Source organism: Quercus suber, unplaced genomic scaffold, assembly GCF_002906115.3.
Source record: "Quercus suber isolate HL8 unplaced genomic scaffold, Cork oak 2.0 scaffold_322, whole genome shotgun sequence".
Taxonomy (NCBI): Eukaryota; Viridiplantae; Streptophyta; class Magnoliopsida; order Fagales; family Fagaceae; genus Quercus; species Quercus suber.
Genome location: NW_027069776.1, coordinates 335,698 through 353,156, shown reverse-complemented (window position 1 = coordinate 353,156; position 17,459 = coordinate 335,698). Strand labels below are relative to the sequence as shown.

Sequence of the window (17,459 nt, the reverse complement as noted above, 5' to 3'; positions counted from 1 at the left end):
GATATTTTCAAATAAAAAACAAAAAACAACTTAAAACCTAGGATTTATTGTAAAAAATATTGTGAATGTTGCACTTCTAACAAAGAAAAATAATAATAAGAGTTTAGTTAGCAAACTTTTACTAATTCTCATCTAAGTCTACTACTAACATCACTCTTTTACTTACTACTGTTAATCTGTCACATCAACAAGTATGAAAAATTTTGTCAAATTTGTTCTGTTTATAAATTTTTTTTAAAAAAAAATTCTATATAGTTCACGTTAATTTGTAATAATTTTGTATTTAAAATAAGATAATCAATTTTCGGTTTAGGTCCTCAAATGCATCAAGTCACCTCTGGTGTCTAGAGCAACTAGATCCTTGAACATATGTCATTTGGTAAGATAAAAGCTGAAAGAGTAGTTGCATTAATTAAACTATATAATTTTTAGCAGTGAGAGTTGACAGTTGTGTTGTTATCCTGTCAACAAAAAAGTTGACAGTTGTGTTGTGCAGCAGTAAAGAAGGAAAGTGGTCTAAAGCAATGGTCCATAGTTTAGTACTGAGAGCAGTAGTTTAGGTGGTAAGAGATTTTTAGTAACGTTATTTAAGTGTTATAAAAATATGTGTGAGTGGAAAAATATTATGAAAATAAGTGTTATGTTGTTTAAATAATGAAATCTATTGTTTAAACAACAATACCAAACAAATTCTTAGTTTTTTAATAAATTTTCCCTAAACTCGATATTATAGATTTATTAAAAAATTGCCTAGAACTTAGTAAAATTGAGTTCTACATGGAATTTTTTTAACGGAAAATTCACATCAGTAACTTTCACCGTAGCACAAAGCACATATAAATCGATTTTAATTATAATATAAATCGATTTTAATTATATCGAGTTCTACATAGAACTAGATTTTACTAAAATTGAGTTTCAAAATAGAACTATTTTGCTAAATAGTTTCGAAATATGAGTATTTTGCTACGTAGTTTTAAAATTAAGAAAATTTATCTTCTTCATTTTTTTTTTTTCCCTGGAAAAGAGAGTCAATAAAGGAGAATGTTATCAGAGTGAAACTTCCTTTTAGGTGGCTTTGTTTTTTTATTGTTAGATTATTAATTTAACACATGTCATCTATCCAAATTAAAATGGAGAGAATTAGAGGGTTTTAAATGGAAGGGGAGTTGGACCCTATATACTTATCTCATTGCCAGGGACGGATCTACTTAAGGGAGCCATGGCCTTATATATTTAATTTTGTGAAACAACAATATTACACACTCATTTTGAATAATTTTAGGGACACATTTAATTTCACAATATATCGATGTGTGCAACTGCAAGTAGTAAACATTTTGTGGGTTGTGCTCGTTCCTATTTACATGCCCAACAAATCTGGTTGATTACTAATAAGTCAATGAATAGATATTGCATAGTTCGGGAGCATTGCTCCCTTTTCTCACGTGATGGATGGGCTCTATGGTGGGTGGAGGTAGCAATGCTCCCGTACTACGATAAATGTCCCCATTACATTGTACTTTTTGAGGGCTAAACACATCTACAATATTCAAGCACCTTGAGCCTTTCCCGCCACTAGCCGTTAAATTCCAAGACCAGCTTATTCAAAACCCTCCCCTACATGATTTTTCTTAATTGTATTTGTCATTCTTCAATCTCCATCTTCTTCTTCTTCTTCTTCTTCTTCTTCAAACAATCAAATGACACTTCATTCAATAACAAAGCAAAAGAGAACCTCTCCTTTCTCATCTTCCCTCCACTCTCTTCTCAACCCCAACGCGTTCACCCAATGCCCATTTCACGCAATTCCCTCACCAACCCCTCAACTAAACACTAACTCCAAACCCCAACAAACTTTTTATCCATTATCCAAGCTTCGTGCCTTGCCCACCCATCAGTCACCATCTTCTTACTATGGCTCTCTCCTCCAATCGTGTATTGCCCGAAAAGTGATCAAACCCGGAAAACAACTTCATGCCCACCTATTCCACATGGGTCTCGGGTTTGATTTATTTCTAGCTACTAAGCTTGTTAATTTCTATAGCGTTTGTGACTCTTTACGCAATGCACACCTCTTGTTTGATAGAATTCCTAAGAGTAATTTATTTCTCTGGAATGTTTTGATTCGGGGATACGCATGGAATGGGCCGTATGAGGCGGCAATTTCTCTCTATCACCAAATGCTTGAATATGGGCTTGCGCCCGATAATTTTACGTTTCCGTTTGTGCTCAAGGCCTGCTCAGCACTTTCTGCCATTGAAGAGGGGAGGAACATTCATGAACATGCAGTACGGACTGGGTGGGAGACGGATGTTTTTGTGGGTGCGGCTTTAATTGACATGTATGCAAAGTGTGGTTGTGTGGGGAGTGCTCGCGAAGTGTTCGATAAAATTGAAGAAAGAGATGCTGTGTTATGGAACTCTATGCTTGCTGCTTATTCACAAAATGGGCATCCTGATGAGTCACTCGCTCTATGTAGTGAAATGGCATTAGCAGGTCTAAGACCCACAGAGGCAACCCTTGTGACAGTGATATCAGCTTCAGCTGACATTGCGGCTCTTCCTCAAGGGAAGGAGCTTCACGTGTTTAGTTGGAGGCATGGATTTGAGTCCAATGACAAGGTAAAGACTGCACTGGTAGATATGTATGCCAAATGTGGTTCTGTGAAGGTTGCTAGGAATTTGTTTGAACGGCTTAAGGAGAAAAGAGTTGTCTCTTGGAATGCCATAATTACAGGGTATGCAATGCATGGTCATGCTACTGAAGCATTGGATTTATTTGAGGAGATGAAGGAAAAATCTCTTCCTGATCACATAACTTTTGTGGGTGTTCTAGCAGCTTGCAGCCATGGGGGTTTGCTTGATGAAGGCTGGATGTTTTTTGAATCAATGGTGAGAGATTACCGCATAGTTCCTACAATTCAGCACTATACATGCATGGTTGATCTCCTTGGCCACTGTGGTAGATTAGATGAGGCTTACAATCTTATAATGCAAATGAGAGCAATGCCAGATTCTGGAGTGTGGGGTGCTCTGCTGAATTCATGCAAAATCCATGGAAACGTAGAGTTGGGTGAAGTAGCATTAGAGAAACTAATTGAGCTTGATCCTGATGATTCTGGAAATTATGTGATTTTATCAAACATCTATGCTCAAGCAGGGAAATGGGAAGGAGTTGCAAGGCTGAGAAAATTAATGATAGATAGGGGAATAAAGAAAGGCACTGCTTATAGCTGGATTGAAGTGAAAAATAAAGTTTATGCATTCCTTTCTGGAGATACTTCTCAACCTGATTCTGATGCAATATATGCAGAACTGAAGAGGCTGGAAGGACGAATGAAAGAAGCTGGCTATGTCCCAGATACCGGATCAGTTTTCCATGATGTGGAGGATGATGAGAAGACTAATATGGTTTGCAGTCACAGTGAAAGGTTAGCAATTGCATTTGGACTCATTTCTACTCCTCCTGGAACTAGGCTTTTGATAACCAAGAATCTCCGAGTATGTGAAGACTGTCATGTTGCAATAAAGTTCATCTCGAAGATCACAGAGAGGGAAATCACTGTCAGAGATGTTAATCGCTACCATCATTTTGAAGATGGGATATGCTCTTGTGGTGATTACTGGTAATGGAATGAGGAGAAATTAGAAAATTTTGGGTTTCAAGGTCTATGTACCAACACGGGCTATTTGCTTTGGAAGCAGTTAGGAGATGATGAAGAATTGTAGAATGAATCTGAGTGGAGGATAACATATACATGCTTATCTAAGGAAGTACATCTAGTTATTTGAATTTTTTGAACACGTCAGGAATCTTGTAAAAGTCAAAGATTTATGGGTATGTGAAGCACATGAACAATGGTTGAATATTAAATAGTTAATACTACCAAGTAGATTGGGTTTTGTAGAAAGGAAGGCACAATCTGATAGCAGACAAAATGCAACATTGTGTTTCTATGAGCATTGATATCAAAGATTGGGTACAAGAGGCAGGTTGTCTAATTATTATTGAGGCAGTGGAAGTGGCAAGTAGTACCCAATGGTAAAACCACACCATTATTTAAAATGTCTGAGGAATCATACTTTTGGGAGGCAAATGAAGTTTCTGATTCTGTGGCAGTATGGGGCATGGGCTGCATGTCACCAGCTGTTTGCAAGTTAAGAAAAATTGTTAAGATGTTTGAACTAGTGGGAGTTTGTTGTTGCCTCAGTTTCTCTTATAACTCTCTCTATCCACCCCAAATAATATAGTTTTGGGTTTCATGCCCCAAAATATCTTGGTCTGATTTGGGACTAATTTGTTCTCAAAATGTAATGATGTCTCCAAAATGGTAAGATGCAATGGCCATCTAAAGCGGAGGAGGGAGAGCTGTTGCACGTGTTTCTGGAATAACAGTGTATGGGTATGATCAACTTAATGGTAATAATTATTATGGGCAGAGGATCAAGACAGAAAAAAAAAATCTTTTGGTATGATTCAATTGGCTAAGTTATCATCCGGAGTTCTTCATGTTATTCATTGATTGAAACATTCTTTTGATTGTCTGACTCTGAGCATTCTACAAATATTATTAAAAATGCAAAGTATTCAACAATCTCCTTTTTTTTCATCAAGTAATTTCCTTTTCCTGTTCCATGCAATGCACAGCATTTAAAGACGTGCTTTCATTTCTTGAATCAGAAAATCACTCTTAACTCTTTTATTTGTGTAAAGATTTAGCAATTTAACATCATTTCACAAGAACACTTGGCTTTGGTTTGTGGTCCATGAATGATTGAAGCTCTTAGCAATGGGACCCACTTTTGTAATGTATTATTTACTTGGAAGAGAACAACCAGAATGAAACCAAGGCAGGGAATTTACTTTGTGCCACCTCTATCAGCAGGTTATCTAGGCTTTTCCAGAAACTTATTCAAAGTTTGACATCATGCACTCAACTTACTGTGCATACACAAACTCTTTTCTAGGTTGTTGCTAAAGGTGGCAGTAACTGCAATTTCTAGACCATGTTTAATGTAGGATGCCATTGCAACTGTTTCCTGTTTGCTAATGCTTCAGTTCTGACTTTCTAAAATCCCGCTGCTGACATTTTCGCATTGTCAATTAGCTTCGATGGGAAGCAATTTGTTCCTGCAATGTAATAGAACCTATAAGAGCCAGGTCATGGAGAAGAGCAGAGTATTAAAGTTTCATAAGCGCCATGGCTGGCAGAGGTGATGCTAGTCTAGACAGACAGTAGAACACTCTTGGTCTACTTTCCGATTTTGATGCAGAACACGATCCTAAGTCTTGCACCAGAGAGAGAAAAAGTGTGAGAAGTGGGATGCTAATGCCATTTGAGAAAATACAAAGAAATACTTTTAGCAACTCCTCTTGTTTGGTTCTTTGAATTGTTAAATCTTGAGAAAGATTGGGCACACCAAACTGTGGCAGAAAAAATACTTTCACAATCGAAAGTAGCTCATCTCAGAGTGTTCTCAATCCTTCCTTTCATAATTGCTTTTACAGCCATGGTTACATTTTATTATAGAAACAAGGTAAAAATAACATTTGATTCAATGTTCTAACATTCTTTTCCTTTGAAAAATAAATATCAGAAATGAAGTACAAATAAATCACATATCAGAAATGAAGAGGTCACAATGTTGGTCTTGAAGTACAAATAAATCACTACAATCATCTGCCACCCAAGACAAAAATGAATTATGTATGAAAGACTTTGTTGAAGCTTTCTAAAAGGATAGATTTTCAATATTGGATATCTTTCCATGTGAAAAATTACTTGGTTGAAGTATTTTTCTATGTTTAGAATTACATGGCATGGAATTACACCTTTCATGTGACCAAAAGTGATGAGATTCTTAAGGCAACTCAAGAAATCTTTCAACACAAGCCTTTCATGCTTCATGTAGAGACCTGCAAAGCAGTTATAGTTCAGTCTCATAAAAAATCAATAAAACTATTAATTCCAGGATCCAAAGGCCTTCCAGTAAATCAGCATTACCAGATCTAAAATCATCTGTGCCAATTGTAGCCGCTCCGTTGCTACTCAAATGGCTATCAGGCATTTTCTGAGTTTCTGGTTCTCCCTGGCAGTTTTCCTTGTCCTGGCCTACAAGAAGACTTGCAGTGTCACTGTGTCCTCGTTCTTGCTCGCCTGACGCACTATTATTGTCTGCAAATGGTTAATGCAGATCTCAGAAATCAAAACTCCCATTTCACTCGGCTCATTAAGCTTTTGTATTGAAAGTGCTGGTGGACCCCACTGAGAATGTAATCAAATGTAAAAGGGCTTTGGAATTTGGGAATCACTAAGCATGAGAGATAATCAAGCTGACTAAAATATTTATGCAATTTTTTTTTGGCTCATGAGAAATTTTTATCTACATTACTATGGATTAAATACAACAGAGGCACAGCCCTTTTGGTTGACAATCTATTCTCATTATTTTTTTTTTTTTTTTTTTTTTTTTGAAGAAGAAGAAGAAGAAGAGAGAGAGTGGAAAAAGCAGTTACACTATCCCTATATTTGGTAGTTAGAGAGAGAGACTATGCACAAGGGAGTCACCGTATAAAATATTATAGATTAGAACCTACCTTCTGCTGTTCTATATAATTTATAATCAACAGGTGGCCAATGGTCTAAAAGGTATTTCATGAGGTTGAGTTCTTCCCGATATATGGATAACTTAGCTCGAAACTTATATGCAGCTAATCGATATAAAAAAAAAAAAAAATGATATCAGCTACTGTTTTCGGATATTAAAATTCATAGCAAAGTATTCTAATAATTGCTAACAACAGGATCTTAACTTGTAGTGTTGGTGCTAAATCAAGCGAACTGATAATTGCATATTTCTCCATGCTTTTTATGCATGCCAATTAGCACATCAAGGATATGCTAGAACCCATGTTACCACATTTTTAATATGTAAAATTACACCAGTCTTGTCACTTGTGTAATTTGAAGCAGTGTATTAATGGCACAGACCCAAGACTCACCGGAGGAATATGTAATCCAATGAACACACACACACACACACACATATATATAACCCTTAAAAATATATGGTTCCTAGTCACATAATTGATCCTTCATAACCCGAGAGCAAATTAAAATTTTGTTAAGCCAATTATGATTCTTTTACTCTTAGCTCAGTCATATACCTGCACCTATTTGAGCAAACTCTGATACTAGAACCAAACATGAGCAGAGCTTTTTTGTGTCTTCTGGCTGAATGACATCTGCTAACAATGATCTTGCACCATAAGCAGCAATATCAGTTGTTATGGACAATAAGAACAAAATTTTCAAAAAGCACAAAATGAAGTATCACTGGCAAATATATAAACCTGTATCTAAACTTTGGGGAATGCAATACAGGAGAACCAATAACTTGACGAACAGGGTAAACAGACAAGGCCGACAATGGATCAGAATCACTGAGAGGATTCATTGGCTGAATGAACAAAACAGAAAAATTTAGAGCACTGAGATGGATAAGTGGAGCAATGTACCATAGCGATTGAGATTGTTGGAAGCAAATAAACTTTATCTGTGGATTTGGGCCTACTGAAATTCTCAAGACCATGTACACGGGCAGCCAAGCTTTCTCATGCAAATTTCATTGCTAAATGATCTTTTATAGCTTATCCACGTGGAAATGATAAGCCCATATAATTTAAGGTGAAGGCATTCTCATAGTAGGAAAAACCAGATACATTTTCTCACCAACCAAACAGAAAAGAAGTGGTTCTAATCAGGATGCTAAAATAAAATACCTTGTGATGCAGTGTTAGCTTTTGAATTTGTGAATTCTTCTCTTTTGAATCAAGGAGTTCATGACCTTTTCTTTTCCCTAATCCTGGAGAGAATCTGTTGCCTGGTAAGTCAAAAGCACCAGATAAACCAGCATTGGCCTGTTGGATGCAGGTATTGGTATTAGAATGGTCGCCATGTAAAACAGCCAAGCACTCCTCAGATCCTTCAAAATTCTTGCAGTCCACACATTTGCAGTTCTCAGAGCACAGAACGTTAGCTTGGAAGCATTCACAATACTTTTTAAGGCACCATGTTTTCTTGCAGTTACATCCCTTGTTGTGTTTCCCAACCATTGGGCTGACGTTTTCTTCATCCTGCACTTGTTCCAGAGCAGTCCAGTGTGGTTAACAGTTATCGGATGATGAATAAAACTAGAAAAGATATCTGATATTAAATTTACACGTGTCAACCAAAAAGGGTAAAAGAAAGAAATGAATATCAAGAGATGTTTAAAGAAAGGTATCATGAAAACATCACTTCCTTATTTCTTTTGTAATTTTTGAGGTTTCAAAAGAGAAGAATGACTGACGTCCATATGGCATTGAGCAGTGACTTTTTGTCTCAATGTGTGTGTATGAGAGAGAGAGAACCACGTCCTTGTAATTTAACATAGAACTTAATAGGCCTCATTAAATGAATCATTAATGAAAAATGCATATTCAACATGAATGATTTAACTGCAGTAGCTGTGAAGAGAAAAAATGTTTTTTTCTAACATAAAATTTCTTGCTCTCAATGCTTTGCTTTTTCAACTTACCAAGAAAATCAAAATTGTATCAGTGGAAGCAGCTAAGAGGTAGATCTTGAGTAAAGACATGCACATCTTTCATTTTTGCAGTCCGCTTTTACTCTCTCTCTCTCTCTCTCTTTTTCTTTTTTTCAACTTTTTCTTTTTCTGGGTTGTTGTTCTTATTGCTAAGAGTTCCCTGATTTTACTAAGTTACTAGAATGACAATGAGTAATTAATTTTTATGCACATAACTTTAAACATGAGGAGGTTTCTATTGAGACCAATCTTAAAAATAGAAGTTCAAAAGAGCAACTGGACATAAATGTAATATAAACTTGCTGAAACATTAGCACAAGCACAACTATAAATCCTAAAGGTGAAATCATACTACTCTTTTCCAATCAAACAACAAAAATGGACGGTGCTTGAAGATGATTTTTTCCACACGAAGCTGCTTATATTTTTTCTAATTGGCACAAGAACACCGGGATGCAATGCAAACACAATCTCCTTAAGAAGTATATAGAACGACAAAGCTCAAATGAAGTACACGTGATTGTTGTGGATAGCTTGAACACAAGAATAAGCAAACATTACCCAATGTTTGTCCCAAGAACCTTAACGCCAAATGCTTCCAAAAAAATAGACTACAAGATTAGTAGCTATCATGGTTACAATACAAAGATCCTACCATAATTTCTTTATGAAACACAAACTAATTTTTAGATCTAGGAAAAGCTCATCAGACCTTATATAATTTCTCAAAACTCATTCTTATAAAGTTAGCTACACTTGAAAAAAATATATTCACATATTCTTAACATATGGTCTTTTATTTATAGTATAAATTCTGTGTTCCCTTTTAAGAACAAGCAAAGTGATTAGAGCGCTCTTTCCCTGTGTGTAACTTTATCATCAAAATCTCCTGTGAATTATGTATGTAAAGAAAAGTGAAATCCAAGAGCTTTCTCAGCCTTTAGAGAAAAAACAAAGTGTTAGAAGTTTTGGGCTGGACCAACCCAAATGAGTATACCCACAGGGAGAATGGGTCAGTCCATTGGTAAGAGTTGTCGTTCTTGGTGTTCTATATAAATAACTACCCATAACTACCCAAGCAAAGTCTATAAAAGTGAGGCAAAGGTTTTTAGAGATATAAATTTCAGTGGTGTCGTAGAGAATGGCACTCACCAAAGTCCATCTTCTCATTTTTCTCTCATCAATTTTTATTATTGCATTTAGGTTATGGAATGGTGTGTTTTGTTCTTGTAACAAACACCACCATATGGGTTGTATCAATAATTTGTTCGTGAGAGATTGTACAATATAGTGTAGAACACTTCCAAAGACGTTCATTTGTGAGTTCAATTAAGATAGGTATGCAAAGAAAGAAGTATTGTTTTTATTTTTATTTTTCCAACGCAAAGAATTTAATGAAAGCATTCTGGTAATGACTTTATTACTGTAATAATATCAAAATTGAGATACTTAGATCTGAAGGAAACTATATTCATGTCGATTAGGTATCCACCTAATTCAACAAACAAAACCAAAAATGGCTCAAACATAAAGAATTAATCCAGTAACCAAACAATAGTTCTCTTGAACTCAAAAATTTTCATTTACATACCCTGTTATCCAGTGTTTTAAGTGGACTGTTGGCAATCTTAGGCTTGAATGCACTTGGGTTGCGCTCCAGAATACCTTCAATAGCTGCTATCCTTACGTCCTCATTCTCAACATCGTTATAACAATTAGCACACTTGCATCCATCACAGTATATTCCACCAGCGAAGCACTCACAGTACCTGACAATTTGTGGATAAGAACTTTGTAAGCAACTAGATCTAGTACAGCACTGCACTGCATTTTGAAGGTTGGACCATATAAAAAACACAAATTCACCATCCACCATTTAATAAAGAAAGTCATCCGGAGATATATATATGGTGGAAAAGACCAATTGGGGTGGCTTTTTTTAAAAAAAATCTTTCTAAAATTAACTTTTATTCACAGAAATCGCTGTCCACTTTTTTTTTATTTTTTTTTCTGCACCATTCAAGTATGCATCCATGAGAAACTCTTTTTAGGGAGTAATGAATCATTGTTAAACAAGGAGATAGAAAGAGAGCAACTACAAATACACTCCATGTAGAAATTAAAAGCAAACCAATACCGAGCCAATCATAGCTGTTGCTTATGAATCACTACATTCCTTTAAGGAACCTCCAATAACTTACATGTCATTTCTGTGGAACATACAATAATTTAGCAAAAATCCTAGCAGGTCACCTGCTTATTGTTATAAACAATTTCTGACTTAAACAATTAGCAAAATAATTACATAATTAAAAGGGAAGTCTTTTTATTGCGTACAAGTATGTCAGGCACTCACAACTTTAAGCACTTCGAATGCTTGCAAGTGCAATGTTTTTTACGCTTTGGAGTATCATTGCTTCCATTGATATTAAGCTGTGGCCGTGATCTTGGGGACTCAGAGTTTCTGCATAAAATAAAGGAAAATCGTAAGACATCAAAATGACAGAGCAGAACATTAGAAAATTGTTTAAACTCAAAGGTAAGTCTGTGTTTAGCAATTCTATTTCTAGATAGTATGATTTGTAACCAACAGGAGATATCAAACAAAATTGTGAACTTTCAAATATTTAAAATTTCTTTTCTGCCATTGTAACTCGATTTTCTCAGCAGCCAAACAGAAAATAAAAACAAAAACAAAGCACGAATAGCAGAAAACTTACATTGTGGAAAGAGGAATCCTCGGAGGCAAACGCGAATGCGGCACCACCGAGATCGGCTTCACCGGAAACTCTGTGAAATCAAGCTGCCTAATTCGATTTTTTCGCGGGAAAGCCACGGAAGCCTCTGTAACGGTTTTCCGCGTAGCTCCAACTGAACGTGGACGTTTTGGCGGGAAATCTATGTTCTCAGTTTCCTCCATTATCAGAACAACTTTAACCTGAATAACAGTGAAGGCGGCCAATGTAGCCAGATTCCGGCGACTGCCACGTCGCAATGCTTTCAACTTCGCCGGATTCCTGCAATCTCCGACTGTACGGAGAGAGAGAGAGAGAGATTTTAGAGCAAAAGATTGGGTTTTGGAGAAAGAAAATTTGAAATATGGTAGAGTGAAAGTAAAGCTTGGAGGTATTTATAGGCTTGTTTGAAATTACAACGCTGTGGATATTGGACGGTATGATGTGCGTGATATATTTTATCGGACGGCAAGGATCATATTGAACCGATCCAATGGTTTTAATTCAAAATTATGAGCAATGTTATTACACTCTAATACACAAACATCCTTTCAAGCAAAATAAAAATATAAGTAATACACACACGTCCTATAAAATAACACTAATACACACTTGTTTTGATCTAAAATCATGATTAGAACGAAATCATGACTTGTTTTAATGGATAGTGTAATACCCCAATTTGATTGATTGTGTGATGTGTGTGGGTGTGTGATGAATCCCACATCGAATATTTACTAGGTTGAACTGAGCTTTATTAACAACTACAATGAGCCTCAATTGTGACTAGTCCTTTTGAGGTATAGCGCAGATGTGGCTAGCGTTTTTCCTTAGGTCATTACATATGGTATCAGAGCCGGCCTGGTAACTCTATGTGGGCTCGGAGACACAATTTGATTGATTGTGTGATGTGTGTGAGTTTATCGGGTATTTACTGGGTTGAACTGAGCTTTATTAAAATTGCAATGAGAGTTCATATCCTTTGGGTAGCTGCAATTGGGGAGAAAGCTATAAGTAAATTGTAAAATTGTATCACCCAACTCTTAATGATAAAGTCCAAATAATATTATCGTTTTGAATAACAATTAATTCAATGTAGTTATGTATTTAAATTTAATTAAAAAACTTTATAATAAGTTTATTACTTGATTAATATTTTTACATTTTCCCCTTTTCTCAATCCTTAAAAAAAGGGTTCGAGTAGAGGTAATTGCATTGACTTAAATGATAGTAGTAGTAGTAAAGTTGAGCTTAGTAACGTGAGCTTATAATTAATTGGGGAGAAACTTATAAGTAAATTGGAAAATTGTACCACCCAACTCTTTTTTATTTTATTTTTAGAGATACCACCCAACCTTTAATAATACATTACATTTATTAATTAAATTCAAACACGTTGTTGTTTTAATGAATAAAGTCCAAATAATATTATCATTTTGAATAACAATTAATTCAATGTAGTTATGTATTTAAATTCAATTAAAAAATAAGCTTATTACTTGATTAATATTTTTACATTTCCCCTTTCTCAGTCCTTTAAAAAAAAGGGCTCAAGTAGAGGTAATTGCAATGACTTAAATGATAATAGTAGTAGTAAAGTCGAGCTTAGTAACATAAGCTTATAACCAAGTAAGACATTAAAGTAATTGAAGATACGGTGGTGGGATGAGGTTGCTGTTGGCTTGTCCCAAATGGGCAAATGGCATAGGGTCCTACAAAGTTTTTGGTCGCCATAAAACTGAGAGTCCACCTGACCTTTTCCCTAGCCATTTGGATAAATAGGTTGACCTGTATTTTTTTTTTTTTTACCTAATTCAACAAACAAAACCAAAAATGGCTCAAACATAAAGAATTAATCCAGTAACCAAACAATAGTTCTCTTGAACTCAAAAATTTTCATTTACATACCCTGTTATCCAGTGTTTTAAGTGGACTGTTGGCAATCTTAGGCTTGAATGCACTTGGGTTGCGCTCCAGAATACCTTCAATAGCTGCTATCCTTACGTCCTCATTCTCAACATCGTTATAACAATTAGCACACTTGCATCCATCACAGTATATTCCACCAGCGAAGCACTCACAGTACCTGACAATTTGTGGATAAGAACTTTCTAAGCAACTAGATCTAGTACAGCACTGCACTGCATTTTGAAGGTTGGACCATATAAAAAACACAAATTCACCATCCACCATTTAATAAAGAAAGTCATCCGGAGATATATATGGTGGAAAAGACCAATTGGGGCGGCTTTGTTTTTAAATCTTTCTAAAATTAACTTTTATTCACAGAAATCGCTGTCCACTTTTTTTTTTTTTTTTTGTTTCTGCACCATTCAAGTATGCATCCATGAGAAACTCTTTTTAGGGAGTAATGAATCATTGTTAAACAAGGAGATAGAAAGAGAGCAACTACAAATACACTCTATGTAGAAATTAAAAGCAAACCAATACCGAGCCAATCATAGCTGTTGCTTATGAATCACTACATTCCTTTAAGGAACCTCCAATAACTTACACGTCATTTCTGTGGAACATACAATAATTTAGCAAAAATCCTAGCAGGTCACCTGCTTATTGTTATAAACAATTTCTGACTTAAACAATTAGCAAAATAATTACATAATTAAAAGGGAAGTCTTTTTATTGCGTACAAGTATGTCAGGCACTCACAACTTTAAGCACTTCGAATGCTTGCAAGTGCAATGTTTTTTACGCTTTGGAGTATCATTGCTTCCATTGATATTAAGCTGTGGCCGTGATCTTGGGGACTCAGAGTTTCTGCATTAAATATAGTAAAGGAAAATAGTAAGACATCAAAATGACAGAGCAGAACATTAGAAAATTGTTTGAACTCAAAGTTAAGTCTGTGTTTAGCAATTCTATTTCTAAATATTATGATTTGTAACCAACAGGAGTTATCAAACAAACTTGTGAACTTTTAAATATTTAAAATTTATTTTCTGCCGTTGTAACTCGGTTTTCTCAGCAGCCAAACAGAAAATAAAAACAAAAACAAAGAACGAATAGCAGAAAACTTACATTGTGGAAAGAGGAATCCTCGGAGGCAAATGCGAATGCGACACCACCGAGATCGGCTTCACCGGAAACTCTGTGAAATCAAGTTGCCTAATTCGATTTTTTCGCGGGAAAGCCACGGAGGCCTCTGTAACGGTTTTCCTCGTAGCTCCAACTGAACGTGGACGTTTTGGCGGGAAATCTAAGTTCTCAGTTTCCTCCATTATCAGAACAACTTTAACCTGAATAGCAGTGAAGGTGTCGAATGTAGCCAGATTCCGGCGACTGCCACGTCGCAATGCTTTCAGGTTCGCTGGATTCCTGTAATCTCCGACTGTACGGAGAGAGAGAGAGATTTTAGAGCAAAAGATTGGGTTTTGGAGAGAGAAAATTTGAAATATGGAAGAGTGAAAGTAAAGATTGGAGGTATTTATAGGCTTGTTTGAAATTACAACGCTGTGGATATTGGACGGTAAGATGTGCGTGATATATTTTATCGGACGGCAAGGATCATATTGAACTGATCCAATGGTTTTAATTCAAAATTATGAGCAATGTTGTTACACTCTAAATCACAAACATCCTTTCAAGCAAAAAATAAAAATAAAAATAAAAAAGTAATATACACACATCCTATAAAATAACACTAATACACACTTGTTTTTATCTAAAATCATGAGTTTAGAACGAAATCATGACTTCTTGTTTTAATGGATAGTGTGTAAAAGTTATTTTCTCAAAATTATTGTGCAAGGAGAGTTCGTATCTTTGGGTAGCTGCAATTGGGGAGAAAGCTATAAGTAAATTGTAAAATTGTACCACCCAACTCTTAATAATACATTATATTTCTTAATTAAATTCAAATACGTTGTTGTCCAAATAATATTATCATTTTGAACAACAATTAATTCAATGTAGTTATGTATTTAAATTTAATTAAAAAACTTTATAATAAGTTCATTACTTGATTAATATTTTTACATTTTCCCCATTTCTCAATCCTTAAAAAAAGGGTTTGGGTAGAGGTAATTGCAATGACTTAAATGATAGTAGTAGTAGTAAAGTCGAGCTTATTAACGTGAGCTTATAATTAATTAGGGAGAAACCTATAAGTAAATTGGAAAACTGTACCACCCAACTCTTTTTTATTTTATTTTTAGAGATGCCACCCAACATTTAATAATACATTATATTTCTTAATTAAATTCAAACACGTTGTTTTAATGAATAAAGTCCAAATAATATTCCCCTTCAAAAAAAAAAGTCCAAATAATATTATCATTTTGAATAACAATTAATTCAATGTAGTTATGTATTTAAATTCAATTAAAAAACCTTATAATAAGTTTATTACTTGATTAATATTTTTACATTTCCCCTTTCTCAATCCTTTAAAAAAAGGCTAGAGTAAAGTTAATTGCAATGACTTAAATGATAGTAGTAGTAGTAGTAAAGTAGAGCTTAGTAACATGAGCTTATAACCAAGTAAGACATTAAAGTAATTCAAGATACGGTGAAATCGGCTAGGTGGAATGAAGTGGTTGTTTTTTTTTTTTTGATAGGTGGAATGAGGTGGTTGTTGGTTTGTCCCAAATGGGCAAAGGACATAGGGTCCTACAAATTTTTTGGTCGCCATAAAACTGAGAGTCCACCTTACCTTTTCCCTAGCCATTTGGATAAATAGATTGACCTGTATATTTTTTTGCAAATTATTTACAATAAATTGAGCTTTTTGTGAACAAGTGTTCATTTCTTATTTCGCATTTGGAGTACCACTCATAAGACTCCTCACTCACTGCTAGGGAGGAAGACATCACCGTGGTATAGACCAAGAGGTTCGTGTCCACCCAGGGTTGGGACTTCGAGTAGTCGTTGATCATAGGATCAATGGGGATGAATTCCACAAGACTTCCTTGCTTTACTGCAATTTCTTTATATGGAAGCCCCGCGACCCTAATAATGATGCATATGACTTTAGAGAAGTTCGTGAGAGAGAGAGAGAGAGATCAAATTGGGTTATTTAAGAGGGGGAGGGAGGGTGGGTTTGGTTAGGGAGATATTAAAAGATTCCAAAATGTGTTGTTTTTATGTGTTTGGTTGTCAAGAAAGTGCAAGAACAAAAATGAAAAAAAATAAATAACTTCACTATTTTTTTCATTAAATCCACCATTATATTTTATTTTTAAATTTTTTGCATTGCTTTATTGTTGTCAAGTTTTTTAATAATTGAGATGATGACAAGGATTAAAATGAAATATTATAAAAAAAAAATTAAGAACTAAAATGAAAATTTAAAAACATAAGGACCAAAATAAATTTCTCCCAAAATATAGAGATAAAAAGGATAATTTTTGCCTATATGAGTTTAATATATTCAAAAAGTTATAGAGTTTAACTTTCAAACCAAAAATTAAGAAATGAAATTTAGTCTAAACCATAAGTGAGTGAAGTATGATCATTCGAAGGAGAAATATAATGAGTAAATTTATATTTAAATAAATTATTGATCAGTCAAACTGTTAAAGTGAGAATTAAATTAATTATCTAATCTAATCTAGGCAATTATTTAGACTCCAAATTTTAAATTATGTCTTAATCAATTTTTTTTTTGGTTAATCTAACAATTAATCCCAAGTTTAAGTGATTAACCAAGTGATTATGGCATGGGTGATACACATAGCTTGGAAAAACATATAAAAGCATGTAAAATAGACAACCCATAAAAAAGCAACCATGAGATAACACATCAATGTGTTATCAAAGAGATGAATCCAAGTATCGGGCATAAGAATTTTTACTCGGTTTAGGTTGCTAAACGGATCCTCTAAGACAAATAGTTGCAATACAATTTGACTAAAAAACCCTCCAATTATGCAGCAAACTTGTACTTGAGTCCTCCAAATTTCAGCAAGCAACAGACTTAACAAAGTTGTTTATCTATGTTACCTTCTAACCAAGCTCTAGTTACATCTTCAGGCCATCAAGGCTACTTGTGGTTGCTCCAATGATTTCCCAATCACCAATTAACTCACTCAACTTTGGAAGTAGTGAAGATAATGGTGGTATCAATCTCTTCTCCAAGATATGTGGCTATAGAGAAGGAGAAGGTAGAAAGAAA

At 34.9% G+C, this 17,459-nt stretch overlaps 2 protein-coding genes across 2 annotated transcripts; one reads left to right on the top strand and one right to left on the bottom strand.

The window, feature by feature from the left end:
• The first annotated feature begins 1,333 nt into the window (after positions 1 to 1,333).
• On the top strand, positions 1,334 to 4,586 carry LOC111988093 (pentatricopeptide repeat-containing protein At4g21065-like). Its single transcript, XM_024019856.2, has one exon. The coding sequence runs from the start codon at positions 1,704 to 1,706 to the stop codon at positions 3,630 to 3,632; it is 1,929 nt and encodes a 642-aa protein (XP_023875624.1). The 5' UTR covers positions 1,334 to 1,703; the 3' UTR covers positions 3,633 to 4,586.
• A 149-nt stretch (positions 4,587 to 4,735) lies between these two features.
• Positions 4,736 to 11,626, bottom strand: LOC111988082 (protein tesmin/TSO1-like CXC 5). The gene is made up of 9 exons (XM_065782968.1): positions 11,312 to 11,626; positions 10,948 to 11,055; positions 10,183 to 10,360; positions 7,786 to 8,139; positions 7,357 to 7,463; positions 7,171 to 7,262; positions 6,008 to 6,178; positions 5,836 to 5,919; positions 4,736 to 5,133 (listed from the first exon to the last, which is right to left on the bottom strand). The coding sequence occupies exons 1-9, from the start codon at positions 11,509 to 11,511 to the stop codon at positions 5,072 to 5,074; spliced, it is 1,356 nt and encodes a 451-aa protein (XP_065639040.1). The 5' UTR covers positions 11,512 to 11,626; the 3' UTR covers positions 4,736 to 5,071.
• Between the last annotated feature and the right edge of the window lie 5,833 nt (positions 11,627 to 17,459).